At 64.5% G+C, this 14,373-nt stretch overlaps 2 protein-coding genes across 2 annotated transcripts in view; both read left to right on the forward strand.

Moving 5' to 3' along the window:
• Positions 1 to 14,373, forward strand: part of SCAMP4 (secretory carrier membrane protein 4) — an 18,586-nt gene continuing 4,213 nt past the window's right edge. Inside the window, exons 1-5 of the mRNA XM_049639545.1 lie at positions 1 to 73; positions 6,983 to 7,029; positions 8,986 to 9,114; positions 9,386 to 9,542; positions 10,304 to 10,405. Coding sequence (XP_049495502.1) covers positions 7,023 to 7,029; positions 8,986 to 9,114; positions 9,386 to 9,542; positions 10,304 to 10,405 — 395 coding nt within the window. The 5' untranslated portion in view covers positions 1 to 73; positions 6,983 to 7,022. The remainder of the gene's footprint in view (positions 74 to 6,982; positions 7,030 to 8,985; positions 9,115 to 9,385; positions 9,543 to 10,303; positions 10,406 to 14,373) is intronic.
• Positions 3 to 6,711, forward strand: ADAT3 (adenosine deaminase tRNA specific 3). Its single transcript, XM_049639543.1, has 2 exons — positions 3 to 73; positions 4,199 to 6,711. Exon 2 carries the CDS (start codon positions 4,216 to 4,218, stop codon positions 5,284 to 5,286), a length of 1,071 nt encoding a protein of 356 aa, XP_049495500.1. The 5' UTR covers positions 3 to 73; positions 4,199 to 4,215; the 3' UTR covers positions 5,287 to 6,711.

The following is a 14,373-nucleotide window of genomic DNA, read 5'->3' on the forward strand; positions in this document are numbered from 1 at the left end:
GGCGCAGGCGGAGGCGGGGCAGCGGTCGGTTGCTAAGACTTGTGAGGCGCAGTCCTCGCGTGCGGCTCTTCAGGTAAGCGCGCGGACCCGGGGGTTCGGTTCTCGCGGCCCCGGCTCCCACGGGCGGCGAGCCGGGGCAGTCAAGGAGAGCCTCGGCTGGCGTGGGGGCGCCGGCCGCGCGGGGCGCGAGGAGGCAGCAGGGGGCATCCGCTCGTGTGCGCGTGCGCGCGGGGCGCCCGGGCCGCGGGCCGCCGCTCCCTGCGCCCGTCGACCTTTTGCGCGTGCGTGCGCCCCTGCGGCCGGGGGTGGAGGCCCCGTACAGCCAGCTGCCCCTCTCCTCCCATCGCCTTTCCCTTCCCCTTCCCCTTCCCTTTCCCCTTCCCCTGTGCGCGTGCTTGGGGTCATCGCGGCCAGCCCCCTGCCTCCGGTCCTCCCTTTCACTAGCTTCCCGCCAGCTCCTGGCGTCTTAAACGTTGGTAAACGTGGCAAACATTAAACTTTCCTGATACTGAAAGAGTGGGTTTTCGAGGCCTTCTCTTACCCTGGCTCCGCGGATAAGGGGTCTCCTACCACACCCCACATGCCCAGTGTTCGCGAACTGTCACACACAGAGGGGCCGTTTGTAGGGTGGCCAGGTTGGGCAGGTGGACGCGCCGGGAGGTTAGAATTCCGTGTACACGACAAGCGATGTCCGTGTTCGCGTCAAGCCTCAGAGCTTGCAAGGGACCCCACCGCGCTGGCAAATTCTGCGCATGTCCAGAATTCGAATTTAGCGGCCCCACTCCAATGGGGAGTTTGTTAGGGACGCAGGTGGCAGCCAAACCCTGGAAACTATTGGAATCCAGCAGCTACCGCCCCGTGGGCGTGTGTGAGGCTCTAGCTGTCTGTTCCTTTTGCTCAGGACTCCCCACCCTGCTTCCCCTGCCTTCCGGGTCCAGCTGGGGTCACCGCCTCCGAGGAGCCCTCCTGGACTGCCCACCACAGGGCACTAGCCCTCGGAGATTCTGCCAAGGACTCCCCACCCTGCCTCACCTGCCTTCTGGGTCCAGCTGGGGTCACCGCCTCCCAGGAGCCTTCCTAGACTGCCCACCACAGGGCACCGCGCCCCCTGGGAGCTGTACCCTGGGACAGCGTGGAGCTCATGTGGCTTTTCTCAGCCTTGGGAGGTGGTGATGGGTTCCCATTTCTCAGAGGGGGCACTGAGGGTGGGGTCTAGGGCAGGTGCCCAAGGTCTCACAGGCAGGGAACAGCTGGGCTGGGTGTGGACTTCTAGGACAGGGCAGGACACACACCCAGGTCCAGGTTCTGGCCTGCCTTCGTCACCCAGGGACAAGATGAGGCCTCGAGTCTACGCCTTCCTGGGTGTATAAATGCCATTTGCTGTCTCCCTCCCAGAGCCAGCTGCCCCGTATCTTCGGGGGGTCCCGGAGCACCCGTGCTTCCAGTGGGGAGGTGCCTAAGCTGCCAAGGGGACTTGAGGTTAGGGTCCCATCTCCCTGGTCCAGCACACCCTCTGGGGGCCGCCGATGCTGTTAGTGCTCCCGGGTCCTGGACTTCTGCACCAGAGGCAGAGGCGCTGCAACCAGAAACGTACACAGGCAGTTCTGAGCCCGCCGCGGCTGTCCTTGCAGATGCCAGGGTGGGGACTGAGCTGGGCGAGACCAGCAGAGTGGGGGTGGGGGTAGAGGCAGCCAGGTGCCTGGAGCTGGGGACTCATCTGGGGCTTTGGGGACAGAGGAGGAGCCCAGGTCCAGCAGCCGACCCCATCCTGCTCCACATCCCTGGGCGTGTTTAAAAAAAAATTTTTTTTTTCAACGTTTTTTATTTATTTTTGGGACAGAGAGAGACAGAGCATGAACGGGGGAGGGGCAGAGAGAGAGGGAGACACAGAATCGGAAACAGGCTCCAGGCTCCGAGCCATCAGCCCAGAGCCTGACGCGGGGCTCGAACTCACGGACCGCGAGATCGTGACCTGGCTGAAGTCGGATGCTTAACCGACTGAGCCACCCAGGCGCCCCCCTGGGCGTGTTTATACGGAACACGCGTGCGTGGACACTGCTTGCCCCCGTGCTGGCACTCCCCTCCCGACGTTGGGGTTGGGGGTTCAGGCGGGTCACTGTTTCCTGAAACCGCTTCTTTCTTTTTCTTTTATTTATTTTTTTTATTTCTTAAAGTTTATTTAGTTTGAGAGAGCGGGATGGGGACAGAGAGAGAATCCCGAGCAGGCTCCACACTGTCAGTGCAGAGCCCAACATGGGACTCGAACTCACGAACCGTGAGGTCTTGACCTGAGCTGAAGTCCACGCTTAACCGTCTGAGCCACCAGGTGCCCTGAAGCTGCTTCTTTCTTATCTGTGGGAGAGGCTCAGGACCCCTGCCCTACGCAGGGGCTCCGAAGGCAGAGGCGGTGAGCTGGCCCGCCTGGCCAGAGCCTGGTCACATCGTGACTCTGCCTGCCTGTGGCCCCAGGCAAGGCCTTGCACCCCACAGAGCCTTGTCTTTGTCCTGTGGAACGGGGACAGTTCCAGGAGCTCCCTCCTGTGTCACTGGGAGGACACGTGGTGGGGACCGCACCAGTGGTTGGGCCTCGCGTGGAGTCTGCTGACCTCGCGCCTGCCCCGTGTCCTTCCCCCTCCCCGCTTTCTCTAGCAGCCTTACCGCTTTGCGGCTCACCCGTTTAAAGCGTCCGGCTCTGGGGTTTTCAGTACGTCCGCAGGGGTGCCGGACTCTCCTTGCTGTCTTCTTACAGAGATCTCCATGCCCCCCACAGAGGAAGCCTCGTCCCCATCACCAGTCACTCCTCCATCCCCTCCCTGGCTCCCGCGAGCCCCCTCCCCGTCCGTGGATGAGCCCGTTCCGGACGTTTCACGCAGGCGCACTCACACCCCGTGTGGCCTCTCGTGGCCCGTTCCCTCCCTGACCGTCGTGTGTTCCGGGTCCGTCCTCGGGGTGGCGGGGGCGGGCGCCTCGCCCCTGCTCGCGGCCGAGGGACGTGAACCTTTCGCGGTGGGCGCGTGTATCCGTCCGTTCATCCACTGAAGGGCGCTTGTGCTGTATCCGCCGTCTGGCTGCTGTGGACACACGTGTGCGGGGTTCTTTGTGGACGTGTGTTCTCGGCTCTCGTGGGCACACGCCTGGGCGTGGAGGGGAGTGGCCACTGGCTCACACGGTGACTGTGCTGCGGGTTTTCCCCCTTCTGCCTCAGAGCTGGCACCCCCGCCGGCGGCGTCCCCCTGACAGCCCCCTGTTGCCTGTGTCACTCAGCGGCTGTGCTCCTGGAGGACAGGTGAGACGGTGTGTTTTGCCGTGGAGACAGTGGGAGCCTCGTGACCGGTGCGGGCCGTGGGGTCCTGAGCGTGGTGTGTGCCGGGAGCAGATTCAGGGTCGGTGCCGCGGGCCCTGCCGGGCACAGTACTGGGAGCGCACGCGGGGCCCCTCTCCGCTCTCTGCCTCTTGTGGCTGCCACGGGCCCCCCCCCCCCCCCCCCGGTTCTGTGCGTTTGTCAAATTTGTATCATGAGGTTAGGACCGACCGCAGTGGGTGAGGGTGCCCTGTGCCCTCCAGCGGGCCCGACCGATGAATAAGTGAGGTTCTGGGCGGCTCAGGCGCATCAGAGAGGGTGAAAGCCCACAGCTGTAAGACGATCCCAGCACTTTCCTGTCCACGGGGAAGGGGCAGGGGGCTGGTCCACCCCAGGACTCCAGAGGACGGTGTGTTCCGGGCACACGGTGGCACCTTTGATGCCTCTGAATCTCGTCGAGAGGACCAGTGGTTCAGCTCCGATGTAACCCGAGGCGGTGCTGACCGACGGGGTTATGACGCAGGGTACGCACGAAACGTTAAGCGTTTTAGAAGCCGTGTTTCCAAAAAAATGCGCAAAGAAGCAGGTGAAATTCACTGTAAAGATGCGTTCGCTTAACCTGAAACACGGAACGTGAGCACCTGAGCACGTAGTCAGCGTGAAGACGCTTCACGGGACCGCTCACGTTCACCCGTGGCACCTCACACAGGGAGAAAAGGATGCCAGTGATGGCCTAAGCTCTGCAGACCAAGAGTTAGTAGGATCTGAGGGCGAGCGCGGCCGGCGGTGCGCGTCGCGTGGGCAGAGCTCCCGGACTTCGGATGCCGCACGCTGGGACCTGGGACGGACTCCTGCGGCTGAGGGATGATGCTCTGCCCCGATCTCTGTCTCCCACAGTCGGAGCCCTGCCGAGGATGGACCCCGCCCCGGGCCTCGCGGAGCAGCGTGGGGACGAGGAGGCCGCGAGCCCCCAGCCAGCGCCTGCGCCGTGGCAAGCCCTCCCGGTCCTGTCCGAGCAGCAGTCCCAGGACGTGGAGCTGGTGCTGGCCTACGCCGCGCCCGTCCTCGACAAGCGTCAGACCTCGCGCCTCCTCAAGGAGGTGTCGGCCGTGCACCCGCTGCCCGCCCAGCCTCACCTCAAGAGGGTGCGGCCCAGCCGCGATGCCAGCCGCCCGCACGCACTGGAGATGCTGCTGTGCCTGGCGGGGCCGGCCCCGGGTGATAGATCGCTGGCCGAGCTCCTCCCGCGGCCGGCCGTGGACCCTCGCGGCCTGGGGCAGCCCTTCCTGGTGCCCGTGCCCGCCCGGCCGCCCCTGACCAGAGGCCAGTTCGAGGAGGCGCGCGCCCACTGGCCCACGTCCTTCCACGAGGACAGGCAGGTGGCCCGTGCCCTGGCCGGACGGCTCTTCTCGGTGCAGGAGCAGGCGGCGATGCAGGGCCACATGGAGCGGGCCGTGTGGGCGGCGCAGCAGGCGGCCGCCAGGGGCCTGAGGGCCGTGGGGGCGGTGGTGGTGGACCCGTCCTCGGGCCGCGTGCTGGCCACGGGCCATGACTGCAGCAGCGCGGCCAGCCCCCTGCTGCATGCCACCATGGTGTGCATCGACCTGGTGGCGCGGGGCCAGGGGCGCGGCGCCTATGACCTCCGCCCCTACCCTGCCTGCTCCTTCGCCCCGGCCGCCGTCGTCCCCCAGGGCGTCCGCGTGGGCTCTGTGCGCAAGCTGGAGGAGGACGGGGACGCGCACGGGGACGGCCTGCCCTACGTGTGCACCGGCTACGATCTCTACGTCACCCGCGAGCCCTGTGCCATGTGCGCCATGGCCCTGGTACACTCCCGCGTGCAGCGCGTCTTCTACGGGGCGCCGTCGCCCGACGGTGCCCTGGGCACCCGCTTCCGCATCCACGCCCGGCCGGACCTCAACCACCGCTTCCAGGTGTTCCGTGGTGTTCTGGAGGCCCAGTGCCGCCGGCTGCACCCCTTCGTGTAGGCGGCCGTGCCCGCTGGACCCTGGACCCCGGGCCGGGCTCTCCCCTGGCATCTCAGCCTCCGGCAGACTCCACCGGCGGGCCCCTGCGTCCGTCCTCGTCCCGGCTGTGATCCTGCCGGTCAGTTGGAGGGACGTTCACGTCTCCCAGCCCGGAGCCAGACCCTGTGCTGTCTGCACCGGTGTGTGGGGACGCATCTGCGCCCAACTGAGCTCTTCCCTGGGCTTGAGCTTAGCGGGGGTCCGGCCCGGGCCGGGGAGCCGGGCACTCGGACTTCCTTCCTCCAGCTGCCCTTTGCCCCCAGCCCGAGGGTCCACTGGGACGGTGTCCCCCGTGTGTCAGGTGTCACGGAGCGGCTCCACATGTGAAAATAAACACCCCCAAACCAGGTCGGTGTCTGTTGACGGAGGCATGGGGCCGTGGTGGCCGAGGGTACCTGGGTCGGAGTGACCGCTTCCTCCAGGGTGTGGGGTTTGTACAGCGGAAGGGGAGCTTCTGAGCCAAGTGGGGCAAGAGCGTGGCCCTGGGAGCGGGGCCTCTGCCTGCGTGCTACGTCTGGAAGGGCGTGGCCGGCCAGCGTGTGTTTACGCTAGGGTGTAGCCTGCCGGCCTGGACTCACCCCACCGAAAGGCTCCTTCCGGTCAGCCCGGCTCCTGACCTTCACAGTTGGCCAGAGGGGCTGAGCCGGGGGTCTGCCGCAGAGCAGGTAGTGCTAGGAGCGACGTGCGTCCCTTCAGCAGCCGTGCGTGATTGGATCACCGGGCCAGCTGGGGGCCCCGGGTGGTCTTCGCTGTTGAGCCCTCCCGGCCCGTCCTAGCCCCTGGGGCCGGGGCAGGGGGTCTGCCCTCGAGCTAGTGCAGTGGATGGGCGGTGCGGGCGGGAGGGTCTCGGGGGCGTGGACCCTGGAAACTCCGCGTCACGTCACTGGAACCTTCTCGCCTGGGCTGTGCGTGAGAAAGACGTCTGTGGGTTCCCGTCCCCCTGCCCGCCTCCAGGTGCGGTTCCCTTGCCCACGCCGGGCTCACCTGTGCCGTGAGGCCCCGGTGGGTGCCGGGCAAGGCCGCGTTGTGGCTCATTTCCTGGAGATGGCGGTGCCCACCCGCAGAGCCCTCGGGGACCGGCGCGTTCTCTTCGGGTGTGTGTGTTAGTGGCAGCCTGGTACGTGGGGCCGCCGTGTGACACCGGCTCATGTGGCTGCACGTAGAAGGGCCGCTGGGGTGCCACGTGCTTGGCTCGGGTCGTGACGCGATCCTCAGCTCTGCGAGGCTTGCAGGGGCGACAACCGCAGGCCAGAGAGGTCGTGTGACTGATTGCGTGTCACGTAGCAGTGAGCGCGAACCCAGTTCTCAGTGTCTCACAAGTTGGGCTTTGTGGCCCCGAGGAGGTGCTCAGAGCCAGTCGTGAATAAAGAGAAAGCCTGGGGGGTGGGGAGGGCATGGGGTAGGTTGGGGGGGGGGGTCCCAGGAACATTTTGGCTCTAGCCGGTGTGTGACCTGGCAACAGCCTGACCCCTCTCCTGCCAGCTGCCGACGGGGCTCTGGAGGGAGGTGGTGCAGGGGACTGGCCTCTGGGACCAGACCATCCCTGAGGTGGCCTGGAGGTGAGGACTCCACCCGTGGGTGCTGCTGGGCACACAGCTGGTGTGGGGGTCCCCCAGTGGCCTTGGGGACCCCCTGACTGTGGCTGTCTCCCCTCCAGGTGGCTGTAGGCTTCGGCCCCGCCAGTTGTCACAGCGGAAATGTCTGGTAAGTCTCGCCCGGAGGCCCTGCAGCGGGGAATCCAGCTTGTCTGTTCCTCTGGGAAGCGTCCCCTGGTGGCCGGCCGGACCGTAATGCCCCCCACCGCGGGGAGGGGCGCACACCTCGCTCCCCTCCTCCCACGACGGGTGTCGGGGCTGCCTCCTAGCTTGGAGCCAGATTAGAGGGAGAGGCCGGTCTCCATAGGAGTAGCTGGCCCGGCCAGGCCTTCTGCCTTGGGGCCCGTTGGGCGGTTGACATCAGTGTAGGCGTGAGGTTGGTACATCTGGGTTCATCCCTGCGTGCGTAAGATGACACCCTCACTCCCTCGTGGGTTTGCCTGCCCCCCTCCCGCTCAGGAGGAGGGGTGGGGCACGTGAGGTGGGGCCCTGAAGCCACGGCCAGGCGCCACAGGGACACGCCTTCCAGACAGGGTCACCCTGCCCCCGAGCTCAGGTGTAGGGCGGCTGGGGCCCTAGGTGCCTGGGGTCAGCTGGTGGTGCTGCTGCTGGGATTGGAACTCGGGCCCCCGAGTCCCAAATCTGCGCACAACGTTCCCCTGGGGCTTTTCATCTGCCAAGAAGACAGGGTTTCAAGGGGCGTGTGATTTGCCTGGTGGTTTTCTGTCTCCCCCCTCGGCACAGGGTGTGCTGGCCGCCTGGCCGCTGGAGGCGTCACCCCGTCCTTGCTGTGGGCAGTGGGGGGAGGGGTCACACGTCAGGGGAGGGGAGAGCAGCGGGGCAGGGGCCAGGTGAGGTCCTTGCTGGGGCCTCGGGCAGGAACCGCGAAGGGCTGTGACCTGTGACCGTGGCACGGAGGCTGTACCGGGGAGGCCCTTCCCCGTGTCTCATCACACAGGCGCAGAGCCAGCAAGCTCGGGGTGGGGTCGAACCCCGCCGGGCTCAGGCTTGGCATGCTCCACGGCTTCCTGTGTCCCTTGGTAGATGCCTGGGGCTTCTCTGTGACCAGTATGGTATGGTCTGCCTCTCCCTGTCCTCCCCTCCGGCCCCTGGTCTCCCCGCTGCCTCTAGAGCACCTGGCACTCACCCCGGGGCCTTTGCAGGGGCCAGAACCACCGGCCTCTCCTCTTCGCTTTCTGGAGTCTTGGTTCCAATTCTGCCTTTTCGAGTGAGGCCTACCCTGACCCGCTTCTTAAATCACAGCTAACCAGCACCCAGCACACATCCCTGGTGGCCTGCACGTGACATCTCCCATATGCCACAGTGTCGTCCATCCATTGCGATTACTGCCGGGCTCCCCCTGCCTAGGAGGGCAGCACCTCGAGGGCAGGGGTCCTCTCTGTTTTGTTCGTGGTCTGGCGCCCCGAGGTAGTTGGGAGTCGTGTCCTGCCACACAGTGGTATGATGTCATTGACACCTTGACCTCAGACTTCTGGGCTCCGGGACTAGAAGAGAGTAAATCGCTATAGTTGATACCTCCCGGTTTGTGGTCATTTCTTAAAGCTTCCCCAGGAAGCTCATACGTTCAGGATGCCAGAACCTTCCTTCGAGGCAGCTGTCACCAGCATTTGTGTTCTGCCACTGAGTCTGCGTGTCTTCTGTGGCTGCTCTGAGGAATCACCACAACGTAGTGATTTAAACCACGATTATGGGCTCCGAAGTCCTAACACCTGGGCATGGGCAGGGCCGGTTCTCCCGGGGCCCCAGGGAGACCCGTGTCCCCCTTTTCTGGCTGCCAGAGGCGCCGCATCCTGGGCCCGCGGCCCCTCCTCATCCTCACGGCCAGCAGTGCGGGGTCCGCCCGGCTCTCCGGCCTCCCTCTTGTGAGGACGCCGGGCACCCAGGGCACCCAGGGTCACCCCCGCCTCAGGGGCCTTGACACGGTCCCCTCTGCCACGTGAGGTGACATGTCCACGGGTTCTGAGGACCAGGACAGGGACGTGTGTGGGCCTGTCACTGGGTCCTTTAGCCTGGTTTTGTTTTGCGGTGGTTTCTGTCTCTGCAGAAAAGGAGAATAATTTCCCGCCGCTGCCCAAGTTCATCCCTCTGAAGCCCTGCTTCTACCAGAACTTCTCCGACGAGATACCCATCGAGCACCAGCTCCTGGTGAAGAAGATCTACCAGCTCTGGCTGTGTGAGCGGCCGGGGTGGGGTGGGGGCGGGCATGGGGCACCTCCGGGCCACAGCTTGCCCCCTCCCGGGCGGTGAGAGCCCAAGGGTTCTGGGATAAATCCGTTTTTCCAACCAAATGATGTCCCTTGAGCTGTTCTCTGGCCCCCCTGGTGCCCACGCTGAGCAGAGCCGAAGCCCTGCTTGCCCGGCGGGTGGGAGAGGCCCGAGAGGCCCGGCCCGGAGCCCTCCGCCCAGGCTCACCCTCCTCGCCTCTCCCCCCTCCCCCCGCCCAGTCTACTGTGTCACCTTGGGGGTCAACCTCATCGCCTGCCTGGCCTGGTGGATCGGTGGCGGCTCGGGAGCCAACTTCGGCCTGGCCCTGGTCTGGCTACTGCTCTTCTCCCCCTGTGGCTACGTGTGCTGGTTCCGGCCTGCGTACAAGGCCTTTCGGTGAGTGGGGGTGCGGGGCGGCCTTGGAGCATCTGGTGCTCGGAGCGGGGGGGTGGGGGGGGGGGGGGGTGGAGCCAGGACGCCTGACCGCGTGCGCTCAGGTCCATGCGGCTCCCGCTCTCACTCTCGGGACCTGCACCTGCTCTGTGCCTGGTGCCTGGGTCCCTTCTCCTGTCCGGTTGGCGGGGGACAGGTTATGTCCACGGTCTGCGGGCTACAGCCAACCACGACCCGTCGTCTTTCAATAACTTCGTCAGGAGACGCTTCGTGTATCAGAGTTTCCAGTATCTTTACGGGGCTGTGGATCCATCACCTCTTTCCAGTTCCAGAACGTTCCATCCCTGTTCCACCCCCTCTCCTCCCCCAGCCCCCACGAGCCCCCCTCCTGTCCGTGGATGAGCCTGTTCTGGATGTTCCACACACGTGGACTCACACCCCGTGTGGCCTCTCATGTCTGGGTCCGGCAGCGGGGCAGCAGGCGTGGGCACCTCACTCCTGCTCGCGGCCCGAGGGACGTGCGCGTGCGAAGTGGACACGTGTGCCTGTGTCTGGCTGCTCATACGTTTGCAAACACTTGGGTCACTGGCACCTCTTGGCTCCTGTGGATGTTCGCCCCCAGTGGGCCCCACGACTCAGGAGCGTGCCGCGTTTGCCCCTAGGTGGTCACCGAGACCCGGGCTGACCCGGGGAGGCAGCCAGTCCCCTCACTGGCCGTGCGTGCGCGCAGTGACGGCCGTCCTCTCCCTCCTCTCCCTCCGCAGGGCCGACAGCTCCTTCAACTTCATGGCGTTCTTCTTCATCTTCGGAGCCCAGTTCGTCCTGACCGTCATCCAGGCGATCGGCCTCTCAGGATGGGGCGCGTGGTGAGCCGGGCCCCCGGGCTGTGGCGCAGCGGTGTGACGTGTGGGTGCTCAGCGGTGCCCCGGCCATCGTGAGCACCCGCACGGGGCGGTGGGGGGTGGGGGGGGGGGCTGGGGGTTGTTGCCCTCCGGGTTCTGCCCAGGACGCGCTCGCGGGCCACCGGGGCCACCGGGAAGTGCGGTCCGGTGGCATGTCCTGGGAGGACGGCTTGGGGCACAGCCGGAGAGAGGGCCGGCCTTCAGTTTGCCTGGACGGGTTCGTACCTGGTCTCATGGCTGCCGGAACAAATCACGGCAAACGTGGGGACTCGGAGGGAAGCAGGTTTATCTCACAGCTCTGGGCTCCGGGATCTGACACGGGCCTCACGGCCAGGTGTGCGCAGGGCTGGGATCCCCCCCGCCCGGGGCCCCAGCGAGCCCCGTCTCCTCCCTTTCCCGGCTCCCGGAGGCGCCGCATCCTTGGCCCACGGGCTCTCCTCATCCTCACGGCCAGCAGCTCGGGTCGCCTGGCTCCGCCTTGCTCTCGTGGGACCTCGTGAGGATGCTGGGCACCCAGGGTCACCCCCGCCTCGGGGGCCTTGACAAGGTCCCCTCTGCTGCATGAGGGGACAAGTCCCAGGATGAGGATGTGGGCACCCCCAGGTCACGTCTGCGGCACCGAGCGTCCTGTGGGCGACAGCCACGGCTGCGTGTGTGTGGCTCTGCTTGGTCGGTGCCGTGACATCACGCGCCTCTGTGCTCACGTGTGTCTTGCTCGGCCTGTCGGTCGAAATCTCGGTATCGGGAGCTCGTCCCCTGAGGGCGGGTGTCACACGCCGTGGCCCTCGCCGTGTCTCCAGCTCTTAGCTGGGGACACCCTGCTGCCATCCTCCTGGGTTTCACTCCTGTCACTCTTTCCTCTTTGCCCTGGAAGAGCCACGAGGCTCTGTCCTGGTCACCGCACGTCGAACGTGTGCTGTCTTGTTGCTCGAGGCCCCGGGTGGGTGCTGGTGGCCTCCTGGACCTGCTCCTCAGCTCCCTCCCGTGTCTTCTGCCCCCTTTATAGAGGCTCGAAGTCCCCTCTCGCCTGGGACCGTTTCCAAGATACACCCTCCCTCTGGGTCTTTGCACCTGTCGGGCAGATGAGCTCTCTCTGATGCCCTCTCAGATCTCGGTCTACAGGGCCAGTGAGGGGCTGGCTTCGGACCCCAGGGGTGGGGCTGTGCCGGGAGGACACCCAGGGCTCAGCAGCCTGTCGTCCCCAAGGCTGCCCCCGTGCTCAGGATTCCACGTGGCATTGAATTCCGTTCTGCTTTAGCCGTCCTTCCGGGTCAGACCCAGATGAGGCGCGCACGTCTCCATGAGTCGTTTTCTGTCTTCGCCCTTCCCAGTCTTTTTCTGATCGATTCATCGCAGAAACAGGCTTGCTTGTCCTGTAGTTTCCCAGAGTTCAGTTTTTAGAATAATGGCTTTGGTGAGGTACGTGTCACAGACCAGAAATTCGCTCTTTTAAGGTGAACAATTCAGTGGTTTAGAGTACGTTCACAGGTGGTGCAGCCATCACCTCTGTTTAGTGCCAGAATGTTCTATTGCCCCAAAAACAACTCGCCCCCATTGGCCGTCACCCCCACCCGCTCCCCCGGCCCCCACGAGCCCCCTCCCTGTCCCCGATGAGCTTTTCTGGACCTTTCACACAAGTGGACTCACACCCCATGTGGCCTCTCGTGTCTCGTTCCCTCCCTGAGTGTCGTGTGTTCAGAGTCGGCCCGTGGGGCGGCGGGGGTGGGCGCCTCGCTCCTGCTCGCGGCCGAGGGATGTGCGCATGCGCGGTAGACACGGTCATCTGCGCGCGTGCGCGGTGGACGCTGTGGTTCCGTCCACAGCTCACGGGCTCTGGGTGTCTATGGGCGTTGCCGTTAGTAGTGCCGCTGTGACACAGGTCTCAGTGTCTCAGGTGTGCGCCCGGCTGCCAGGTTGCTTGGTGACGCGGCAGCTGAGTTGACCTCCTGGGGAGCTGCCAGACTCCCCAGGTCTTGTGTCCGCACCGTTCTTTTACGTGCATGTTGTCCCGTCCCTGGTTCCAGCCCCGCGAGCTCCTGAGACTCTCTGGGGGAGCACCCAGCAGCACCCCCTCATCTCCTCCCTGAGCCCTGCCCTCTCCATCTTCCCTGCTCCGCAGCCCTGATGCCGTGGTGTCTCCCCGACGAGGGTGGCATGCGGCAGTCTCCGTCGCTCATCCAGTTGGTCCTGACGGAGGCCAGTTTGTCACCTGCTGTCCTTAGAACCTGAGTGCTGTCATCCTGGGTAATAAAGGAGGTTATTCTCACTGCTGGGAGGCTGGGGCAGGCTCCCAGTCCTACGTTCAGCCCGTGGGTGCCTTCGCCCGCCCCGGAGACCACGATCCTCAGGCTGGGGCCCCCGCCCACCGGCCCCTCTTTCCAGAGCCCCAGATCTGGTGGAAGGATGTTCGTCCCCAGGTGACACCCCCAGCAGAGCCAGCGTTTCTCCCCTCCCAGGAGCGCCTGGTGCCCGCCTGGCCCTGCAGCTGCCTAGCTGTGCTCACACCCACTATGGGCTCCCCCCTACCTCTCCTTCGGCCTAAACACCCAGCTGAGTCTCCCCTCCCAGTGGCTTTTATTTTTTTAGTTTTTTTTTTTAAGTTTTTTATTTCAAAATTTTTCTAATTTTATTTTGGGGAGGTGCAGAGGGAGAGAGAGGATTTCAAGCAGGTTCCACGCCCGGCACAGAGCTCCACGTGGGGCTTTGATCTCATGACCCTGGGATCACGACCCGAGCCGAAATCGAGAGGCGGACGCTTGGCCGATCGAGCCCTCCGGGCGCCCCCAGTAGTTTTTCCACCTCCCCCAGGCTGAGTGGGAACAGGCAGCAGGCCTGTCCCCACTGCCAGGGTCATTCTCGGCCCCGGCACCCAGCACAGAATGGGCCTGTGGGCCAGGGGTCCTCTGCCCCCACTTCACACACTTGGGTGAGGAGGACACGCAGCTTCCCTTTCGGTGGGAGCGTGGCATCGTCCCTAAACATGCTTGCGGGAAAGCCCACGTGCTGCTGAGCGCTGCGGTCCTCGTGCTGTTCCGTAAGGCGCGAGCAAATACGGGCAGCCCCTGGAGACGTGGGGCTCCACCACGTGCGTGCTGGGCGGCCACCTCTCCGGGTGTGACGCTCCCACGGTGCGGGGGTGGCCGCAGGAGCCTGTGCGGGGGGGACCTGGCTGGACTCTCAGTGGATGTGGCCACACGACAGGCTCTGGAACAGGGATGCCAGGGGAACAGCAACAAAACCTGAATAAAGCACATGGTTCCAGTAATAGTAATGAACTGGTGATAATTTCCTAGCCTTTAGGTTCCTTGAACCTTGAACCATGTGTCTTTATTACCTGTTTAGAAAAATGAAATCTCGGGGCGCCTGGGTGGCGCAGTCGGTTAAGCGTCCGACTTCAGCCAGGTCACGATCTCACGGTCCGTGAGTTCGAGCCCCGCGTCAGGCTCTGGGCTGATGGCTCGGAGCCTGGAGCCTGTTTCCGATTCTGTGTCTCCCTCTCTCTCTGCCCCTCCCCCGTTCATGCTCTGTCTCTCTCTGTCCCAAAAATAAAAAATAAAAAACGTTGAAAAAAAAAATTAAAAAAAAAAAAAGAAAAATGAAATCTCAAGGGGCACCTGGATGGCTCAGTGGGTTAAGCGTCTGACTCCTGATCTCACCTCAGGTTTTGATCTCAGGGTCGTGAGTTCAGGCCCTGCGTTGGGCGTGGAGCCTACTTTAAAAAAAAATCAGTAATGGGGCGCCTGGGTGGCGCAGTCGGTTAAGCGTCCGACTTCAGCCAGGTCACGATCTCGCGGTCCGTGAGTTCGAGCCCCGCGTCAGGCTCTGGGCTGATGGCTCGGAGCCTGGAGCCTGTTTCCGATTCTGTGTCTCCCTCTCTCTCTGCCCCTCCCCCGTTCATGCTCTGTCTCTCTCTGTCCCAAAAATAAACAAAA

Source organism: Panthera uncia, chromosome A2 (assembly GCF_023721935.1).
Source record: "Panthera uncia isolate 11264 chromosome A2, Puncia_PCG_1.0, whole genome shotgun sequence".
In the NCBI taxonomy this organism is placed as follows: domain Eukaryota; kingdom Metazoa; phylum Chordata; class Mammalia; order Carnivora; family Felidae; genus Panthera; species Panthera uncia.